Genomic DNA, 21,891 nt, shown 5'->3' with positions numbered 1-21,891 from the left:
AAAAGTTATATTTTCATGTATAATAATGATAAGGAGAAAAAAATTTAAAGCTACCATTTATAACACATAAAACTATTAAAGACCAGGAGTAAAAAAGAAATGTGTAAGAACTTCTAAGAAGAAAATTATTAAATAACACTGAGACATATTAATGAATATGGAAATAATTGGAAATATAGTGTATTTTACAAATTGAAAGATTTAAGATTGCAAAACTGGTTAGTTCTCCTTAAATTGACTAATGTATTTAGTGTGATCCCAGTCAAAATACCAAGTTTTTTTTTTAAAGGAAATGTAGATGATTCTTCCACCCTCTATCCCTCCCTTCCACCTTCTTTCTTTTTTTTTTTTTTTTCCAGTTGATGTGTATAGCTGAAGTGACATGCAAATTTTCCAGTATGTTGCTTGCTTAAAATGGATTTGAATGATCAAAGTGGAATGTTTTCTATAGTGCTTTAAATAAAAATACACACACACACACAAAAGCCCTCAAAATCAGTACTAGGAATGGGAACATTTACTCTAAGTAAGTGCTTTAAAGATTCCTTCAATATAGTGTGTGGAAGGAAAAGAGCGAAAATGTTTTGTCATCCTTTTCTATTGTTGAATGTCATGATCATGACTAGTGTTGGGAAGGTAAGGTGATTCTAGTTGGGGTGGGTTTTGGGGGTTGCCTTTCTCAGTATGGTGCATTTTGTTATAAGCTATTTCTGAGCTCTGAGATTTGCAGTGTTGTTTTTTATCCTCTCTCTCACTCTCTCTTTAAAGTCTAGGTAGAATCACTGGCTTTACTTTGGTGAGGCCAGGAAGGACCCTTATGAGGACTTGGTTTATGGAAGGACCCTTATGAGGACTTGGTTTATATAAAATTTATAGTCATAGTGCCAGAACTGCACTCTAAAAACGGACAAGAACTTGAGGGCTCATATTTGGGTTAGAGGTTGGGCTTTTGCCAAATGACAATAATAATAATAATAACAAAGATGTAGCAACATCTGATATCCAACTTATATTTGAAACCCTTGTTTAACTCCATTTTTTTTTTAACCAAGTATGCTCTAGGGATGAAACAAATCCCTGTTTCTATCCTCTGATGCTGATAGGAGAGACTGGTTGGTTCAGAATTTTGTGCAGTGTAATAAATGTGTTTATAAGGAGGAAACCTACTGGAGCATGTTGTAAGTCTCTAGTGATTACAAAACTGAACATGTTGTAAGTTCTAAATTAAGGAGATCACAAAGTCATGGCATTCTTTCATCCATGGTACCATAATTCTACCATATTAGTGCATGGTTAGGGAATATTATAGGGCTTCCCAGGTAGCACTAGTGGTAAAGAACCCACCTGCTAATGCTGGAGACACAAGAGACATGAATTCTGTCCCTGGGTCTGGAAGATCCGCTGGAGGTGGTGGTGCTTGTTGTTCAGTTGCTCAGTCATGTCTGGCTCCTTGCGATCCAGTGGACTGCAGCACACCAGCCTTCCCTGTCCTTCACCATCTCCCAGAGTCTGCTCAAACTCATGTTCATTGAGTTGATGATGCCATCCAACCATCTCATCCTCCGCCTTCCCTTTCTGCTCTTACCTTCAATCTTTCCCAGCATCAGGGTCTTCTCCACTGAGTTGGCTTTTCGTATCAGGTGGCCAAAGTATTGGAGATTCAGCTTCCGCATCAGTCTTTCCGGTGAATATTCAGAATTGATTTCCTTTAGTATTGACTGGTTTGATCTCCTTGCTATTCAAGGGATTCTCAATAGTCTACTCCCCTTGAAGAGGAAATGGCAACCCCCTCCAGTATTCTTGCCTGGAGAATCCCATGGACAGAGGAGCCTGGTGGTCTACAGTCCATAGGGTTGCAAAGAGTTGGATGTGACTGAACGACAAAACACACACATACGGAGAATTATAAGTCTATATGTTTAAAACTCATATTTTTATTAAAACGTATGATGATCTTTACCATATGACTAAATTCAGTTATATATATTATGCCTCAGCTGGTAAAGAATCAGCCTGCAATGCTGGAGACCTGAGTTTGATCCCTGTGTAGGGAAGATCCCGTAGAGAAGGGAAAGGCTACCCAATCCAGTATTCTGGCCTGGAGAATTCCATGACCTGTGTAGTCCCTGGGGTCACAGAGATTCGGACACGACTGAGCGACTTTCACACATGCACGTATACTTAAAAATTTTTTTACATCTTAGGTCACTTTGAGAAGCAGGAAACATATATTTTGAGCTCTATTCAGTTATTACAGTTTGTATCCAGTTTTTCCTTTGTAGAAAAAAAGATCCATGGGAATGCTTGGGTGATGGTAATTTCAGTTATATTCTTGACTTTCTTTCCTCCTCCTGCTGTTGCTGCTAAGTCGCTTCAGTTGTGTCCGACTCTGTGCGACCCCATAGATGGCAGCCCACCAGGCTCCCCCATTCCTGGGATTCTCCAGGCAAGAATACTGGAGTGAGTTGCCATTTCCTTCTCCAATGCATGAAAGTGTAAAGTGAAAGTGAAGTCGCTCAGTCGTGTCCGACTCCTAGCGACCCCATGGACTGCAGCCTACCAGGCTCCTCCGTCCATGGGATTTTCCAGGCAAGAGTACTAACTTGTAACAAAAAGTTCAGGTAAGCTGCTCGGTCCTAGAAATACATTTGAGGCCATGCATTTCCCACCATGAAAATTGAGAGATGTGTTTTCTTGGTGGGAGGGGACTGAACAGAAGGGTGACTGAATTAACTATATTGAAACATTTAAAAATAATACCTTCTAGTTTTTAGTAATCTTAACTAGATCTGGAATTAGAAGAATATTGTTACCTCAGAGCAGTCTGAATTGTAGATTTGGAATGAGTTGTTGACAGGTATGGGGAGCAAGAGACCTAGTTTTACTATGTTGTCTTGAGGCCGAGTCTCATTTTGTTACTAACTTCATGTGACTTATGTATAGATTTTAATTTTTGTAGATTGGGTGTATTTTGTAGAAGTCAACTCTTCTGAAGTTTTCCATAACTAATGTCTATGTGACCTGTTGCCTGGTCATTATGATACAAGTGATCTGATGTGTTGGCATTAAAAAGGGTTATTTCTATTTTATTTTATTATAACTAGAGTTTTAAGTTAGTATTTTATTATAAATAGAAGTTTAAAAAGATACAGTGGTAGAGGATCATCCACCTAGGAGATTTATGAATGAGCATAGTTCTCCTTGACTTTCGACTAGCTTATGCTTCTGGAATATACTATAGAATCCTCTTTTTTTTTTTTTTTTTTTTTTTTAGTGGTTATTATACCTGCCCACCAGTGCTAGTCAGTTGCTAGATGCCTCTTCTGTCTTTTATATTAGGTTGGTGCAAAAGTAATTGTGGTTTTGCATTGCCGAACTTTGCTACTTGATATGGGAATACATTCTTAAATGTAGTTACATGTCATTAAAATGCACATTTCTTTATTTCTTTTTGGTTAATGACTTATTACTTGCTGTTTATATATATTTTAGATATGGAAATGATGTTAGAAAAAAAAAAACAAATTTGAGCAATTTTCTTGTTTGAGTTCAAAATGGGTAGTAAAGCAGCAAAGACAACTCACAATATCAGCAATGCATATAGCCCAGGAACTGCTAAAGAAATGTACAGTTCAGTGGTGGTTCAAGAAGTTTTGCAGAACTTTGAGACAAGAGCCTTGAAGATGAGGAGCTCAGTTGCTGACCATCAGAAGTTGACAGTGACCAGTTGAGAGCCATCATCGAAGCTGATCCTCTTAAAAATACTCGAGAAGTTGCCCATGAACTCAGTGTTGACAGTTCTGTGGTTATGTGGCATTTGAAGCAAATTGGAAAGGTGAAAGAGTTTGATAAGTGGGCGCTTCATGAAGTGAAGTCGCTCAGTCGTGTCCGACTCTTTACGACCCCATGGACTGTAGCCTACCGTCCCTGGGATTCACCAGGCAGGAATACTGCGGTGGGTTGCCATTTCTTTCTCCAGGAGATCTTCCCAACCCAGGGATCGAACCTGGGTCTCCCGTATTGCAGGTGGATGCTTTACCATCTGAGCCACCAGGACGCCTCATGGACTGACCACAAATCAAAAAATTGCCATTTTGAAGTGTTGTCTTCTCTTATTCTATGCAACAGCAATGAACCATTTCTCCATTGGACTGTGACATGTGATGAAAAGCGGGTTTTACATGACAGCCTGCGTTGACCAGCTCTAGTGGTTAGACTGAGAAGAAGCTCCAGATCGCTTCCCAAAGCCAAACTTGTACAAAAGTCATGGCCACTTTTGGTGATCTGCTGCCCTCTGATCCACTATAGCTTTCTGAACCCAGGGCAACCATTACATCTAAGAAATATGCTCAGCAAAATGATGCGATGCACTGAAAACTCTTAACAGCTGTAGCCCGCATTGATCAACAGAGAAGACCCAATTCTCCAGAGCAATGCCTGACCACACATCACATAACTTCGGAAGTTAAACAAATTGGGCCGTGAAGTTTTGCCTCTTCTGCCATATTCGCCTGACCTCTCACCAACCAACTACCACTTCTTCAAGCATCTCAACATCTTTTTGCAGGGAAAACACTTCTACAACCAGCAGGAGCTGGAAAATGCTTTCCAAGAGTTTGTTGAATCCCAAAGCACAGATTTTTATGCTATAGGAATAAACAAACATTTCTCATTGGAAAAAATGTGTTAATTGTAATGGCTCCTCTTTTGATTTAACATAGGGGTGTTTGAACCTAGTTATAATGATTTAAAATTTAGGGTCTGAAACCACAGTTACTTTTGCACCAACTAGTTGAGCTATTTGAAATCCTGAAAGATGATGCTGTGAAAGTGCTGCACTCAATATTCCAACAAATTTGGAAAACTCAGTAGTGGCCACGGGATGGGAAAAGGTCAGTTTTCATTCCAATCCCAAAGAAAGGCAATGCCAAAGAATGCTCAAACTCCTGCACAATTGCACTCATCTCACACGCTAGTAAAGTAATGCTCAAAATTCTTCAAGCCAAGCTTCAACAATACATGAACCATGAACTTCCAGATGTTCAAGCTGGTTTTAGAAAAGGCAGAAGAACCAGAGATCAAATTGCCAACATCTGCTGGATCATGGAAAAAGCAAGAGAGTTCCAGAAAAACATCTATTTCTGCTTTATTGACTATGCAAAGCCTTTGACTGTGTAGATCACAATAAACTGTGGAAAATTCTTCAAGAAATGGGAATACCAGACCACCTGACCTGCCTCTTAAGAAACCTATAACACAGGTCAGGAAGCAACAGTTAGAACTGGACATGAAACAACAGTCTAGTTCCAAATAGGAAAAGGAGTATGTCAAGGCTGTATATTGTCACCTTGCTTATTTAACTTCTATGCAGAGTACATCATGAGAAACGGTGGGCTGGAAGAAGCACCAGCTGGAATCAGGATTGCCGGGAGAAATATCAAAACCTCAGGTATGCAGATGACACCACCCTTATGGCAGAAAGTGAAGAGGAACTAAAAAGCCTCTTGATGACCATGAAAGAGGAGAGTGAAAAAGTTGGCTTAAAGCTCAACATTCAGCTGGTCCCATCACTTCATGGGAAATAGATGGGAAAACAGTGGAAACAGTGTCAGACTTTATTTTTTTGTGCTCCAAAATCACTGCAGATGGTGATTGCAGCCATGAAATTAAAAGACGCTTACTCCTTGAAAGAAAAGTTATGAGCAACCTAGATAGCATATTCAAAAGCAGAGACATTACTTTGCCAACAAAGGTCTGTCTAGTCAAGGCTATGGTTTTTCCTGTGGTCATGTATGGCTGTGAGAGTTGGACTGTGAAGAAAGCTGAGCACCAAAGAGTTGATGCTTTTGAACTGTGGTGTTGGAGAAGACTCTTGAGAGTCCCTTGGACTGCAAGGAGATCCAACCAGTCCATTCTAAATGAGAGCAGTCCTGGGTTTTCATTGGAAGGACTGATGCTAAAGCTGAAACTCCAGTACTTTGGCGACCTCATATGAAGAGTTGACTCATGGGAAAAGACCCTGATGCTGGGAGGGATTGGGGGCAGGAGGAGAAGGGGACGACAGAGGATGAGATGGCTGGATGGCATCACCGACTCGATGGATATGAGTTTGAATGAACTCTGGGAGTTGGTGATGGACAGGGAGGCCTGGCGCGCTGCAATTCATGGGGTTGCAAAGAGTCGGACGCGACTGAGTGACTGAACTGAACTGTACTGAATAAAGACCACTGGCACTAATTCTTTCCTGCTTGTAATATATTTGCCACTTTTCCCAGAACCCATTGCTTGTTTTAGTTTGTTCGTTTCGGATTACCAGTGTAGAAATAATATTCATTAATTTTTACTTCTAGATATACATATGTAATAAAGGGAACAGACTTTTCAAATGAAAATTGCTCCCACTTATAAAGTCAGTAATGATTAAATATACCTTTTTTTATCGGAGAAGGCAATGGCACCCCACTCCAGTACTCTTGCCGGGGAAATCCCATGGACGGAGGAGCTTGGTAGGCTGCAGCCCGTGGGGTCGCTGAGTCGGACATGACTGAGCGACTTCATTTTCACTTTTCACTTTCATGCATTGGAGAAGGAAATGGCAACCCACTCCAGTGTTCTTGCCTGGAGAATCCCAGGGATGGGGGAGCCAGGTGGGCTGCTGTCTCTGGGGTCGCGCAGAGTCGGGACAGGACTGAAGCGACTTAGCAGCAGCTGCAGCATACCTTTTGTATATAAAACAGGTATTGATGTTGTATTTACCTTTTGTATACTGTGTGTTAACTCCTCTCTTTCGAAGTGGTTGCCTTGTACAAATTTAATTTGTACAGTTGATTCTTCCTGTGTCATGCTAAATTGTGCAAGGAACAGTAGGAAGTCTCTCAAGTTGGCTCTTTGACGTACTTCCCTTTTATGTTCTTGAGAACTTGTTTTTTGATTAGAGTGGGATGTTCCAGATAAATGCTGATATTCTTAAGTCCCGAGTCATCTTACTAAATACCTTCCTAGTAGTTCCAGCACTGTTTATTGTTAAATAATTTAAGAGAAAAAGCCTCTAGGGACTGAGGTTCCTTGTGAGAATTGATAGTTGGGCAGAGTACTGCTGCTAATGTTAGATCACTCTTAAAAGTGTGAACTGTTTATTTTTAAATATGTGAGTTTACTTTGACCTTTGCATTTTAGTGTATCATGTTTTCTGCTCCCTGCCCCCAGTATGTGATTTAATTGATTCCCAAAGAAAAACTCTATCCTATATTCATATAAGTTATTTTAAATAATACTTATTTGGAATCTAATGCACTGTATCTAAGGTCATATTACAAAGTTAGAGATGAAAAATATTCTGCTTCTCCTCCATAATTAAGGAAGATAGCTGTATTAGTTTGGCATTGATATAATAGAGCAAAATCTTTAGGATAAAAATAGTGTAGCATGAATGAGATTTTTTTCAATAAGCCAAAAAGTTGAAAAAGCTCATACTAAGATTTTTGTAATGAACATAAAATGAGTTAAGATATTTGGCTGTTATTCATGATAATTTGGAATAGTAAGTAACACATGTCTTGAGTAGGCAAAATGCATGATTAGTTTATATGTAGGGATTAGGGTTTTTCAGCATTTTCTTGCTTAAGAGCAAGGTAAACACCATTAAGCAGAGTAGCATTACTGTTAGCCGTGTTTAAATATGTTTTAGATATTCTGTGGATGTACTTATTTTGAAGAGGTTTATCTTTTATTATTCTGATATGTAGGTATTTATTGCAGTAGATTTTTCTCTAGGCAAACTATTGGGGAATGAAGTCAACACATAAATATTTTCTCCCTTTATTTTTCAGTAGCTGTTGTAGAATATGGATCTGTAGAACTGAAAGGAACCCTAGAATTTACCTTAATTTTTTTTTTAATAGAAAAGGAAATTAATGATCAGAGGGATGAAAGTGCAGTGGTTTTCAGTTTTTAATTTTCTTGATGATTCAAAGAAATTCTTATAAAAACTAATCAGAATGTATATTGTAAATATGTACTTCAATACAATGACTTCTCAGAAAACTTATCTAGGTCCTATATTCCTGATGCTAAGCCTCTAATTTGTTGAAATATAACTTAATATATATAGTTCCTATTATGTAATGCTATCTTTTTGTGATTACAATTTGTTTTCTGAGGAAAAACTGCTGCCTGTGTTTTGATCTATTAGCACTGCTACTGCTATGTTCTTGACAACTAGAACTATGCTATGTTCTAGAAAACTAACCTCCACTTGAGTAAATTTAGTGTTAAGTATTCCTTTTCCCAATGCATTGTCTAGACCTTAATTTATCAAAATCCTTAGTTTATAGTATGCTGTTTTCTACCGTACAGTGCTAAATTAATGCTGTATTTTTTCACCATCATTTTCTACCCATCATTTAAGAGTTCTTGAGGCCAGCATAGCGGAAAATAAAGAATGTTTGAAGAGGACACCTACTGAAGTTTGGAGAGATTCTCGAAACCCTTACGATAGAAAAAGGCAGGACAAAGCTCCTGTTGGACTAAAGAATGTTGGCAATACTTGCTGGTTTAGTGCTGTTATTCAGGTAAGAATCTTTATGCAGATCTTATCTAGTGGGCCTGGCAGCAGTGAAAAGTGGGTTCGAGTTGTGTTTCTTTTTAGTTGTTATATATATACATACACACACAGACACACACACTGCGAACAAGGTTTTAATATGCCTTTCTACTAACATATTTTGGCGATTGCAGTATTCCCCACTCCACTTTGTTCTTCATTCCCAGTATGGACTTTTCCCGATAAAACACTGCCAATGCCTTATTCAGAATTAATTTCTCCTCCTTCTCTGTTGTTGGGAATTGTTGTCAGAGTGAAAAGAAAATATTTTTGTATATAAATCCCTGCAAATTTAGGAAAGGATATAACCAAGATGGGGCTTCCCTGGTGGCTCAGATGGTGGTAAAAACAAAAAAACAAAAAACAAAAAATCTGCCTGCAGTTCAAGAGACCTAGGTTTGATCCCTGGGTTGGGAAGATCCCTTGGAGAAGGGAATGGCTACCCACTCGAGTGTTCTTGCCTGGAAAATTCCTCAAATAGAGGAGTCTGGTGTGCTACAGTCCATGGTGTCACAAAGAGTCAGACATGACTGAGTGACTAACACTTCACTTCATAACAAAGATATGAAACCAAGACTGGTGATTTTTTTTGTGTGTGTGTGAGTCAGATCAGATTTATTTATATATAATAGAAAATGTCATTCAATAATTATAGTCATTTAAGTACTTTTTTTAATAAAAGACATTTTATTTCAGGAGGAAATAGATTGACAAATAATTCTCAATACATATGTGAAAATGAAAGAATAAAAATAAATTAAGAATAACATTTTCTTTCTAACTTGGAATTATTTATTGAGCTTCTTATTCTAAAATTAAAAATATTTGTATGCATAGAAAACCATCTTCTTAATTTGGACTATTTTTTTTAACTCTTACGTGATATGACTGTTGTCATAATTCTTTAGTATTCTCAGACATTGGTAATGTTATTTTTCAAATTTTGAAACCTTAAACAGTCTCCTTAAGTAAAACAATCTATGAATAATAATATGCTCTTAATTTTAATTACTCTTTAGGAAAATTAATATTTGTGCTTAATTTCCTAACATAGCTAAACTGTAGCTCATTTAGTGTTTCTGATGAGTCTTTTTAAATCAATAGATGTTTTCTAATTTACATTCTTTTACATTCAAAATACCTCTTCATTTTGTCCATTTCCAACCTGAATACAGTATTAACTTTCATATGATATTAAAGCAACTAAAAGGTTATTAAATTTTTCTATTTATTAATTGTGTTCTCTAGGTGATTTTTTTTTTTTTTCTACTTCAGTGTTATAATTTCCAGCTCTTTTCTGTCTTTTTGCTTCTGGCAAATAGTATTATACAATTTGATTTTCTTTGGTTTTCTAGTTTCGTGCTTCACTTTTTATTCAACTATGGTACACACCAATTAATAACACAATATGTTATTTGTTTTCCAGGCTATTAAAATATTAGGGAATACTTGGAATTAACATGAATTTGTAATAATACTTTTGCTTTTGGTCTTGAGTGTGCATTAATTATCCACTTACATGCTACCAATATCTCAAATTTTATTTGCTATCTTAATACTTGCACCACTAGTAAATTCTTTTGCATTTCATTGTTTAAATTTCATAATTTAGTTATCACTTTAAAATGTGAAACACAATTTTAAGGCTGTGATCTGAGTGCTTATGAGTATGTTTTGCTGCCAGTATTTGGATGTTACCTTTACACTATTATACCCAGTAACGAGGCTCATTAGCTTCTCTTAGAAAACTGTAAGAAGTAAGAAAGTGCTCACAGAGAATCAGTATTTGTTATTTAGAATAGGTGCTTTAAACATCTAGAAGAAATAACAGATAACCTTGAAAATTTTGGCTTCTAATGAAGTAATAGGATACTGTCTTTTGGGAATGTAGAAAAACAGTAAGCTTCAGTTTAGGAAACTGTGGATGGGAAAAAAAAATTTGTCTAGTGATGACTGTTTTGTTTTTGAATGTAACTTTAAAATCTCTTAAACCACTTTAAAGTAAAGTAAAGTGAAGTCGCTCAGTCGTGTCTGACTCTTTGTGATCCCATGGATTGTAGCCCACCAGGCTCCTCCCTCCATGGGATTCTCCAGGCAAGAGTACTGGAGTGGGTTGCCATTTCCTTCTCAAGAGGATCTTCCCAACCTGGGGATCGAACCCGGGTCTCCCACATTTCAGGCAGATGCTTTAACCTCTGAGCCACCAGGGAAGCCCAAAGGGAAACCATTTTAAGTAGCTTTTAATTTTTGCTTCTGGTAATTGAAATATTTTATTTTTTCGTTCCTTGACATTTACTTAATTCAACAGACATCTAAAATATGTTTATCATAATAAATGGAACTTTTCACTTATGAAAGGAACTTTGGGTAGGAAATCTGTATTAGTGTTGGGAGTTTTATAATTTTTTTTTTAAAGCAAGTTGGAACTTGTTCAAATTGTGACATAAATGCACTGTAAAGTTTCAGTTACAAAAATTTTCTCAGGGATGGAATTTACTTAGTTGGCAAGACTAGTGTGAAACAATTGGGAATTCTCTTCTTTAAAAGTATTTCTACTGATTATAGTTTACAGGAATTATAAACCTCTAATTTCAGAGTAGGTAATGGGGGGTAAGCTACAGAAGGTACAGCTTTGTTATACTTGTTCCTTTAGGTACTGAGACCTGAGTATTTTGGAAGAGGCACAGAATATCAGGAAGAGATTGTTAGCAAAAAGAAATTGTGCAGAGAGTGGCTTACATAATCTTTTGGATGCTAACAATATTAGCCTGACTGTCTTTAGATTGGGTATCAACCACTTAACTAGTCAGGATTATTTTCATCCTGTTCAAAAGCAACTTTTATGTAGATGGTACTGCTTAGGACTGCTTTTTCTTCTCTATTCCTTTCTCTAGTTTGGGGTGTTAAGTTCAAGTAATTCATGAGTTCTCATGACCCTTAGCACCATTCCATCTGAAATCCTCTGAGGTGCTCAGAAGTAAGGTGCTTCTGCTTCTCGATTTGCCTGGTACAGTCCCAGTTTATTCCTATTGTAGATGCGTCAGCACTTATTAATTCATTGTAGAGCCCTTTTTCCTCCTCAGAAGAGTTGTGGGTTGGATGATAAGGTTTATGATCCTGAGTCAGTTAAGTTCAGTTATATCCGAAGTCTATAGATTTTCCTATATTCCACAGAAGAAGAGAGTAGTTGTCTAATGCCTCTCCGTCTGGGAAGGCCATAGGGATTTACTTGCTCTGTATACAAACTTTCATCTTTTAATCAGGCCACTCTGTTTTTCTCACACTTTGAAACTCATCTGTTACTATTTCATTTTTAAATATTAATAATCCACCAAGGAGAATTTATGTTGGTTTTCCATAGTCTCTTTCATCATAGAAAGTTTATATCTCCTTCTGCTCTCTTGTCATCCCTTTTTTTGTTTTCCATAAATTATGTGTTTAAACTGTCACCCTCCACGAGTTTAGCCAAATTCTTCACAGATTTCATAATTCATATATTGGCTTTGAGCTCAATAAAAGGATACTTGTTTTCAATGTGTATGACTCACAAATGTAATTGAGACAGTAGTGACGATTCCCACCCCTTTTGGAGAAATATGTAGTGTTTTTGAAGAAATATGTGTTTTGAAGAAATATGTACTTTTGAAGAAAGTAGTGACTTTCCCACCCCTTTTGAAGAAATATGTTGACCAATACAACTATGCCCTATCAAGAGTATAGATTGGGACTTAAAATGAGTTCTTGTTATTTGTTGTGATAATACATGGTCATAAATTCTGCTTTGGGTAATAGCATATTCAGTTCTTTTCAGCCATCCACTTGGTCATATATTGCTGGAGTCTAAAACCAAAAATGAAACCATCGTTTTGAAGGCATCATAAGCCCTAAAGCATTGAGGAATTTTGAGGCTACACTTTGAGAGAACAGGATATTCAGAGAGTAAGCGTCACATTTTGGGCTGTTTTATCTTTGAGAAAACATCTACTTCTGCTTTATTGACTACACCAAAGCCTTTGACTGTGTGGATCACAACAAACTGTGGAAAATTCTTAGAGATGGGAATACCAGATCACCTGACCTGCCTCCTTAGAAATCTGTATGCAAGTCAAGAAGCAACAGTTAGAACTGGACATGGAACAATAGACTGGTTCCAAATCGGAAAAGGAATACGTCAAGGCTATATATATATTGTCACCCTGCTTACTTAACTTATATGCAGAGTGCATCATGAGAATTGTTGAACTGGATGAAGCACAAGCTGGAATCAAGATTGCTGGGAGAAATATCAATAACCATTGATATGCAGATGACACCATACTTATGGCAGAAAGCAAAGTAGAACTGAAGAGCCTCTTGATGAAAGTGAAAGAGGAGAGTGAAAAAGTTGGCGTAAAGCTCAACATTCAGAAAACTAAGCTCATGGCATCTGGTCCCATCACTTCATGGCAAATAGATGGGGAAACAATGGAAACAGTGAGAGACTTTATTTTTGGGGGGTCCAAAATCACTGCAGATGGTGACTGCAGCCATGAAATTAAAAGACACTTACTCCTTGGAAGAAAAGATTGGGAGCCCGTATAAACCTGTGGCAGATCCATGTCAATGTATGGCAAAACCAATACAGTATTGTAAAGTAAAATAAAGTAAAAATAAACTTTAAAAAATAATAATAAAATTAAATTAAATTAAAAAAAGAGAAAAACTATGACCAACGTAGACAGCATATTAAAAAGCAGAAATATTACTTTGCCAACAAAGGCCCTTCTAGTCAAAGCTATGGGTTTTCCAGTAGTCATGTGTGGATGTGAGAGTTGGACTATAAAGAAATCTGAGCGCCAAAGAATTGATACTTTTGGACTGTGGTGTTAGAGAAGACTCTTGAAGGGTCCCTTGGACTGCAAGGAGATCCAACCAGTCCATCCTAAAGGAAATCAGTCCTGAATACATTGGAAGGACTGCTGCTAACGCTGTAACTCCAGTACTTTGACCACCTCGTGCAAAGAAATGACTCATTGGAAAAGGACTCTGATGCTGGGAAAGATGGAAGGTGGAAGGAGAAGGGGACAACAGAGGATAAGATGGTTGGATGGCAACACCGACTTAATGAATATGAGTTTGAGTAAACTCCATGAATTGGTGATGGACAGGGAAGCCTGACATGCTGCAGTCCATGGAGTCTGAAAGAGTCCGACATGACTGAGTGAATGAACTGAACTGATCTTTGAGGCAATTTCAAAAGTGGCTGCTGATTGGCTGGAAGCTAAGCAAAGTTTCACACAAGCTTGAAAGCCTGGGAAACACCTGAGATTTTCAGTTGACTTCTAAAGGTATTAACTGAGAATTGAGAAGAGGCCAGGCTTTATAACTTGTGAATCCCAGCTTAAGATCATCTCATAATTGATTGGATCAAGGTAATATAGGATTACAAATGTTTTAGTCCTGCTGCCTGCCAGAAGGAAATGTAAATTTTGGTGGAAGATATCTTATACTTTGAACTTTCTCCAGTTTTTTACATGCAATGTCTAGCACTCAATCATTCATAATTGGTCATATCAGAAAATAAGACATGTTCCCAAATTAAGAGAAAATAATGCATAATTAGAAATACAACTATGTAGGGACAACTTAAAATTGAATGGTTTGTTATATAACTACTAATATACTTAAGGAAGTAGAAGCATAGTTGAGAATTTTTGATAGAAAACTAAAAACTATAAAAAAAGAAATTTTAGAGCTGAAAAATATCATAAATTGTTAGGATATCAGTGGATGAATTTTGCAGCATATTAAACCCAACTGAAGGATACACAGCATGACCAGAGAATTAGTCAACTAGACAGTTTGTCTGAGGAACGTTTTCACACTAAAGCCATGAAATACAGATGAGAGCATAGAAGAGATATTTTGGACATGGAATAAACTGTACTAACACAATTTATTTGTGGTTCCAGAGGGAAACTAAAAAGGAAATAGGTTAAAAACAGTAGAAGAGATGACAAAGAATACTCTGAACTTGGTGAGAGATGATGAAGAATACTCTGAACCTGGTGAAAGAAATCAAGCCACAGATTCGGGAGGCAACAGGAACCAAGTAGTGTGAACATAAAAAAATACTGCACAAAATCACATCATAGTAAAATAGAAAAGACTCAAGACCGAGAAAACCCTAAAAGTAGCCAATTGGAAAAAGATATATTGCTTCAATAAAGGAGCAAAAATAACACTGACAGTTGGCTTCTCAACAGAAAGGCTATCTTTAACGTGCTGGGAAAAGATAACTGGCCATCTCAAATTACATAACTAGTGAAAGTCTTGAAAACCCCCACAATTTTGAGCTTAGCAGAACCTGAAATAATTTGTTACCAGAAGACCCACGCCAGGGGAAATCTAAAGGGTGTTCAAAAAGAAGAAAAAAATATTTTTCAGTGGGAGCTCAGAGCATAGAAGTGGATTGAGCTGCTCTAGATTCTGTCATTCTTTTTCCTATATAAACCCCTTGTAAGAACAGTCCATACTTTAACCTCTACTTTTATCCCATTTCTTTAGGACTCATTGCTGCTATCCTACCATTTTATTGGAAAGGCAACTTCCCAGCTGCTAAATATAAAGATTATTTTCCTGCCCTTACCTTCTTTGGATGTGGCAACCTCCAACCTTTACTAATCTTCTCCTTCATGAATTTGCCAGTGATTAATTGATATACTTCAGAATGTCTGGTACTTTATATCTTTGTTGAGAAATTCCGGACATAAACATTTTTGAAGCTCTGCTGTTACTCTGATGCACAGCTATGTTTGACAGCTTTCTCTACTCCTGTTTCTCCTGTGCCCTCAGACTCGCCGCTTCTATTGCTATTCATACTTTGTTTTATACCTCTTCTTTGGCTTTTAAATGCTTCTTAAGTTTCTGATTTTTGGTCTATTATTGTATTACATTCTTTCTAGTTTAGAACATCTACTCTCATTGTTTTAACTTGCAATCACAAGGTAGTATTAAAGGTAGAGATGACTTGGTATGTTTTATTCTCTGTTGCCTGTCTTCCTTGTGTCTGGCATGTAGTGGGTGCTCCATAAATATTTGTTAAAAGAATGAGTAAATGAATATGTTCATATTGTTTACTAAAGAAATACTTCAGGTCACAATTATCAGTTTTATGGTTTTACCTTTCATATGTAGGTCTTTGATTTGCATCTATATATATCTGTATCTGACTCTATTTATAGTGGACCAGTTTTCCCCACATCCAATACTAAACAATTTTTTGTTTTCTTATTGGTTTATGATGCTATGTTTATTTCCTAGCAAGTTGGCTAGCCCATCTTTTACTAAGATTTTAATGCATCATCGCCTCCTGTACAATGATTTTCGAACTTCATAAACTATGACTCACAGAAAGGAATACATTTTACATTGTAAAACACTTTACACATACCTAGGTATGAGAATTTCACCAATGAAAATTTTAAAAATAGTATTCTGGTATATTTACTCTTTATGACATGTTCTGATATTTTCCATTACATTTTATTTTTAGAGTTAATGTTTATTGAGATTAATGGATTGCAAGCTATAGTTTAAAAGGGTAGCTCCAGTAAACTTTTCCATGAGCATCTTTCCATATGCTATCTTTATACTCCATGTGATCAGTATTACTGTATTTTTGGGTGACATTGGTGTTGTTTTAATTAAATATTGTTTCCTTCCTAAGCTATGTCTCCTTGACCATTAGTGATAATAGATAATTTCTTTGAGTCTCTATAACCTAGCATCTGGCCTATAGATTTATTCATACTGTATTTTTGTAGAATTGATACCTCTAAAAGACTCATATTGTATATAACATGTTGAAAAAGTTCTTGAGTTTGCATTTGTATACATTTAATTTTGAGGAAACTGCTTAGGCACATAGAAAACTTTTAATAATACATATTATATTTTTTGAGTTGTCCAAGTGTGATTTTCTGCTTTGCAGTACAATAAATATTGTTAATGATCAAGAATATGTCAAAATAAAAGAAGTGTAACTTTTTCTCAGGGAGAAAATAGGCCTTCTTGTGCTGGTGGGAAATATTCTGTATATAAAATGAATCTCTCAGACTAGTCATATTTTTATAGTTCTGTTAATAGAATTTTCCCTTTGGTTATCTTAAATTGTTGTTCTTTTTCAGTCATTATTCAATCTTTTGGAATTCAGAAGATTAGTTCTGAATTACAAGCCTCCATCAAATGTTCAAGATTTACCCCGAAACCAAAAGGTAAAATTATGAAAGATTTTTAAGTCGAGTGTACTCTTTGGTGTTTGCTTTTGGTGCCATGCCATGTGCCTAGTCGTTCCCGACCCTTTGCAACTCTGTGGACCACAGCCTGCCCGGCTCCTCTGTCCATAGAATTTTCCAGGAGTCGGTTGCCATTTCCTATTCTAAAGGATCGTCCCAACCCAGGGGTGCAACCCACATCTCCTGTGTCTCTCGCATTAAAGGTGGATTCTTACCCACTGAGCCATGGGGGAAAATTTGCTTTTGGGATATTTGTGAAATCAAATCTGAAGCAGTGTCAAATTTGAATGTCAACCTGTTAATCTCAACTACAACAGTAACAGGTTGACATTCAAATTTGACACTGCTTCAGATTTGATTCTTGGTCAGTATATTGTAAATATGATTTTTTCTACACATGTGTGTCAGTAATAGGCTAATTTTTTTATTTCATTTTGGTAATTGCTTTTTTCTTCTTTTTTAGAATGTCAGAGTAATAGGCTGCCATTTATAATTCAGGGTCTTTCCTCCTCAGAAACTGTGTGGAAATCAAACATTTTTCATTTATTTCTGTAGACAAACTCTTTAAAAGGTTAGCTTTGCCCTGTTTTTGCAGTGTGAATCTACAATTTCTAATATTGTTAAGCAGTGTAACGTGACAGAGAGCACAGAGGTCAGAGCCACATTTCCCAGGTTCTGGACCTAGAGCTAGTTACTTGATCTAGTTACTGCTCAGATGATAAAGCGTCTGTCTGCAATGTGGGAGGGAGACCCAGGTTTGATCCCCAGGTCGGGAAGGTCTCCTGGAGAAGGAAATTGCAACCCACTCCAGTATTCTCGCCTGGAAAATCCCATGAACAGAGGAACCTCTTAGGCTGCAATCCATGGGGTCGCAAAGAGTCAGACACGACTGAGCGACTTCACTTTCTTTCACTTTTTTATCTGAAAATCGAAAATAATGACAGCAATTGTTTTATAGAGTTTCTGTGAGAATTAGATGACAAAACATAAAGGGCTTAGAAGTACCTGGTACATAGTGGTAGCTTACAGTTAAAGTTGTCCTGAAGAAGATTTAGGTTTGGGACTGGGGACCAAGCTTGATCACTCAGAGCTTTTGTGTGGCAGAAGTTTTTTTACAGTGAAAAAGGACAGAGAATGCTTCTGACATAGACATCAGAAGGGGGACAGAGAGTGCCTCACTTGCTAGTCTTATCCAGGCCTTATATACTTTTACCAGCTTCACTCCCACAACAAACATCTTAAATTAACAAGATTAGAAGTAACAAAAGAAAGGTTTTACCAGACCCATTCCCACAAAACATGTAGCAAATTAGTCAGAAGGTTCTTGTTAAAAAGAGGAAACATATCCTTGAGCAAGATACATTGTTATATAATCATTAGTACAGAGCTTAAGGAAAAACATACTGTTGAGTAAGATAAATTGTTTTATTGTGTAAAGAAAGTTACTAAAACCAAGCAATGTAGAAAAAACCATTTTGTCCGTGTTGCCTCCTTGAGAGCCCAGACTCCTTATCAACCTACCTAAGAATTAACTCTCTCAATAGCACCAAGTGTCAGCTATTGCTAGCTTTTCAAAAGATAGGACTGATTCACATTCAGAAATTCATACTTAATGAAAAAGATTAATTATGGAGATGATATGCTTGACTGTAAGACTTAATGATCTTATCATAAAGTAGCCATAAAGACAAAGACAAAGAAGTGAGAAGTTTTAGGTTTCAGTAAAGTGTTGAACTTTGTGTCATCTTTTGTTTGTTGTAATAATACATTATTATATTTTGTTTTTAGTCTATCATTTTGAAAACAATTTTTCCTGCAAACATTATAAATGTGAAGCTGAAGGGAATATAATTTGATTTTTAACCAGCTTTTTGGGCTGTAATCTTTAGCCATAAAGTGTCAGACTAACTGAAAACCATTTTCAGAAGGGAATTAAGATCACCTGACCAACTACTTATACTTCCAGAGAAATTAAGCAAACCCCTTTCAGTCATTACAGTTTTTACTTTTTGGACTATTGCCTCCCTCTGTTAATGATTTGATTAGTTCTTTCTTTTGATGTTTTGCTTAAAGTATATTTATAATTTACATGATTATTTAGAATTATTACTTGCAGTTGCTGCTGCTGCTGCTAAGTCGCTTCAGTCGTGTCCAACTCTGTGCAACCCCATAGACGGCAGCCCACCAGGCTCCCCCGTCCCTGGGATTCTCCAGGCAAGAACACTGGAGCGGGGTGCCATTTCCTTCTCCAATGCATGAAAGTGAAGATTGAAAGTGAAGTCGCTCAGTCGTGTCCGACTGTTAGCGACCCCATGGACTGCAGCCTACCAGGCTCCTCCATCCATGGGATTTTCCAGGCAAGAGTATTGGAGTGGGGTGTCATTGCCTTCTCCAATGGCAGTTAGATGTTCATAAGTATCTTTTTTTCCCCCTACATGTATCTTAGCCTGTTTTGTGTTCCTGGATTTTAGGTAGAGTTTAGCTTTCTTTTATTCTATAAATAATTGAATAAGATTTACTTCGTTTTATAATCTTGCTTGAAAACAATCGTGATATCAATGCCTATGTGCAAGCGTTTGGGGTCATGAGAATGTTTAGCTGAATACTAGAGAAATGTATGAATCCAATCTTTTGACACCTTTATAAGGAAATTTCTCTTAATGAAAGGGTCTGCATGTCTAGGTATCCCTTTAGTTTAAGAAATTAAAATAATTTTAATAATAATTACTGCCATTGGAAAAAATCACTCAACAAGAATACCATGCAGTTTTATAAAAGATTGTTCTACAAATGAGATATTTCTTTAATTTCACATGATGACAGCAGTACATACTGTAACTTGACAACTTTGAAGCTAACATGAGATTTAGAGGTAGCCACTGATTAGTGTTACAGTTAATTCAATTGAAGTGATAAAAGGCACAGGTTTCAAAAAGATGTCAGTGTAACCTTAGTCACTTATTATTTAATAATAAATTTATAGCAAACTTATCTAGTGTTTACTGCTACACTGAGTCTGAAAAGTCTAAGTAGCAGTGAATACTAAGGATTCACTTCGATTAAATCACAGAGATGTATTTGCATACATTATTAAGCAGGGTATTTTTTTTTATTAGCAATTTAAAATTACAGCAAGCATTATATGTCTGTTGATTGATAGAATGTAATGAAGTCTTTGAAATCAATTTGCATTTGAATAGACTTGTTTATTGGTTCTAGAGGTTGAAACTAATTTTATACATCCATATTTATTTGTGCTATTTGTAATCTTAATGTCTAGGAGAATTGGGAGATTATTAGAAATTTAAAGATAGATTCTCACTGTAAACATCTCATCCTTCCCCATTCCCACACATAATCTCTTGGCTTAAAGAGCCATGAACTGATGGGAAAGCATATATTAAATGTTGACAAAGAGGCATAAGCTTATAATATTTAGAGGTAATCACCATATAATTAATAACCTTATTAATCATAAGGTTATATTATTTAAAGCCTTGATTTAGGGGGACTGTTGTCAAATAAACAATATTCTCTCTACTCAGAAGTGAGAAGCATATGAGAAGGAAATGATTTGGGGTTAATACCATAAATATATTATTGAGCAAATATCTGAGGGAGTTTTGAATTTTAAAATAAAAAGAGGCATTCTGAAATTTTTGTCTTTAGCCATGAAGGTATAACAGAAGCTGGGTTTACAAGTTTTAGCAAATTTTTAAGGATTCAAGGCATACGGATTATGTTTTCCAACTGCAATGAAGTTAAGTTAGAAATCAACAACATAAAGATATCGGGAAAATCTCCACAGTATTTGGAAATTATTTACAGTTCTAAATAACCCCAGGAACAATGAACAAATCAAAATGGAAATTTCAGGGTGTTCTGAACTGACTAAAAATTAAAATGATGTATCAAAATTAGATAGATGTAGCTAAAAGCAGTGGTTAATGGAAAATATATGAACTAAATGCCTTATTAGAAAACAGAGTTTCAAATTAGTGGCATTAGATTATGTCAGAAAATTAGAAAAAAAGATCAATAATTTGAAAGCAGAAGAAAGGAAATAAAGATAAGAGCATGAATCTATGAAATAGACATCAGGGAAACAATAGAGAAAAATTAATGGAATCACAAGCTACTTCTTAAGAACATTGGTAAAACTGATAAACTTCTAGGTAGACTGAGCAAGAAGAGAGAAGAAACAAATAACCAAAATAAATGAAAGAGGCGCACATCACTGCATATTCTGCAGACAGTAAAAGAGAATAGTGAAATGTTATAAACAACAGACAAATATTTTGAAAGCCAAAGGCTATTGAATATAACTGATGAAAAGATAAGCTGTGTATTTCTATATTAAAGAAATTAATTTTTTAGTTTCGAACTTATGCACAAAAAATAAAATCAATAGCAATAAAGTTTATTGGTGAGTTATACCACACATTTAAGGAAGAAATAATACCAGTTCTCTACAAGTTTTCTCAGAAAATTGAAGAAATAAAACTTGCAAATTTACCCTGTGAGACCAACATTACACTGAAACCAAAAGTAGAAATATATATTTCAAGTAAAGAAACCTCAGATCAATATTCCTTATGAATAAAAGAAGGAAAAATTGTCAGAATTGGGGCAAGTTGAATGATGCAATATATGTAAAGGACAATACCTCATTGACAAAGTGGGATTTGTCCAGGACTGAAAGATTGGTTTAGTATTCAGAAATGAATATAATTCATCATAGTAACAATTTAGACAAGAAAAGCCATAAGACTAGCCCAGTAGATGAAGAAAAAGGATCTGATAAAAGCTAGTATCTATTTATGGCAAAATCTCTCTGAGTAGCTAGGATTTAGAAAGAAACCTTTTTAACTTGATGGAGCTCATTTATGGGAAACCTGCAAATATTTATAATACTTAATGGTGAAAGACAATCCTTTTCTTCAAAGGTCAGGGACAAACAAGGTTGTCAGGCCTCACCACTTTTTTATTAAACATTAGTGATCTCAACCAGTG

The 21,891-nt window shown here is 36.2% G+C and overlaps 1 protein-coding gene across 1 annotated transcript in view; it reads left to right on the top strand.

Annotated features, from left to right (window-relative positions):
• Positions 1 to 21,891, top strand: part of USP25 (ubiquitin specific peptidase 25) — a 165,575-nt gene that overhangs the window by 51,946 nt on the left and 91,738 nt on the right. Inside the window, exons 5-6 of the mRNA XM_052650201.1 lie at positions 8,408 to 8,570; positions 16,771 to 16,857. Of these exons, the coding sequence (XP_052506161.1) occupies positions 8,408 to 8,570; positions 16,771 to 16,857 (250 nt within the window). The remainder of the gene's footprint in view (positions 1 to 8,407; positions 8,571 to 16,770; positions 16,858 to 21,891) is intronic.

This window comes from Budorcas taxicolor, chromosome 1 (assembly GCF_023091745.1).
Source record: "Budorcas taxicolor isolate Tak-1 chromosome 1, Takin1.1, whole genome shotgun sequence".
NCBI classification, from domain to species: Eukaryota; Metazoa; Chordata; class Mammalia; order Artiodactyla; family Bovidae; genus Budorcas; species Budorcas taxicolor.
This window is presented reverse-complemented; position numbering and strand designations above follow the sequence as displayed.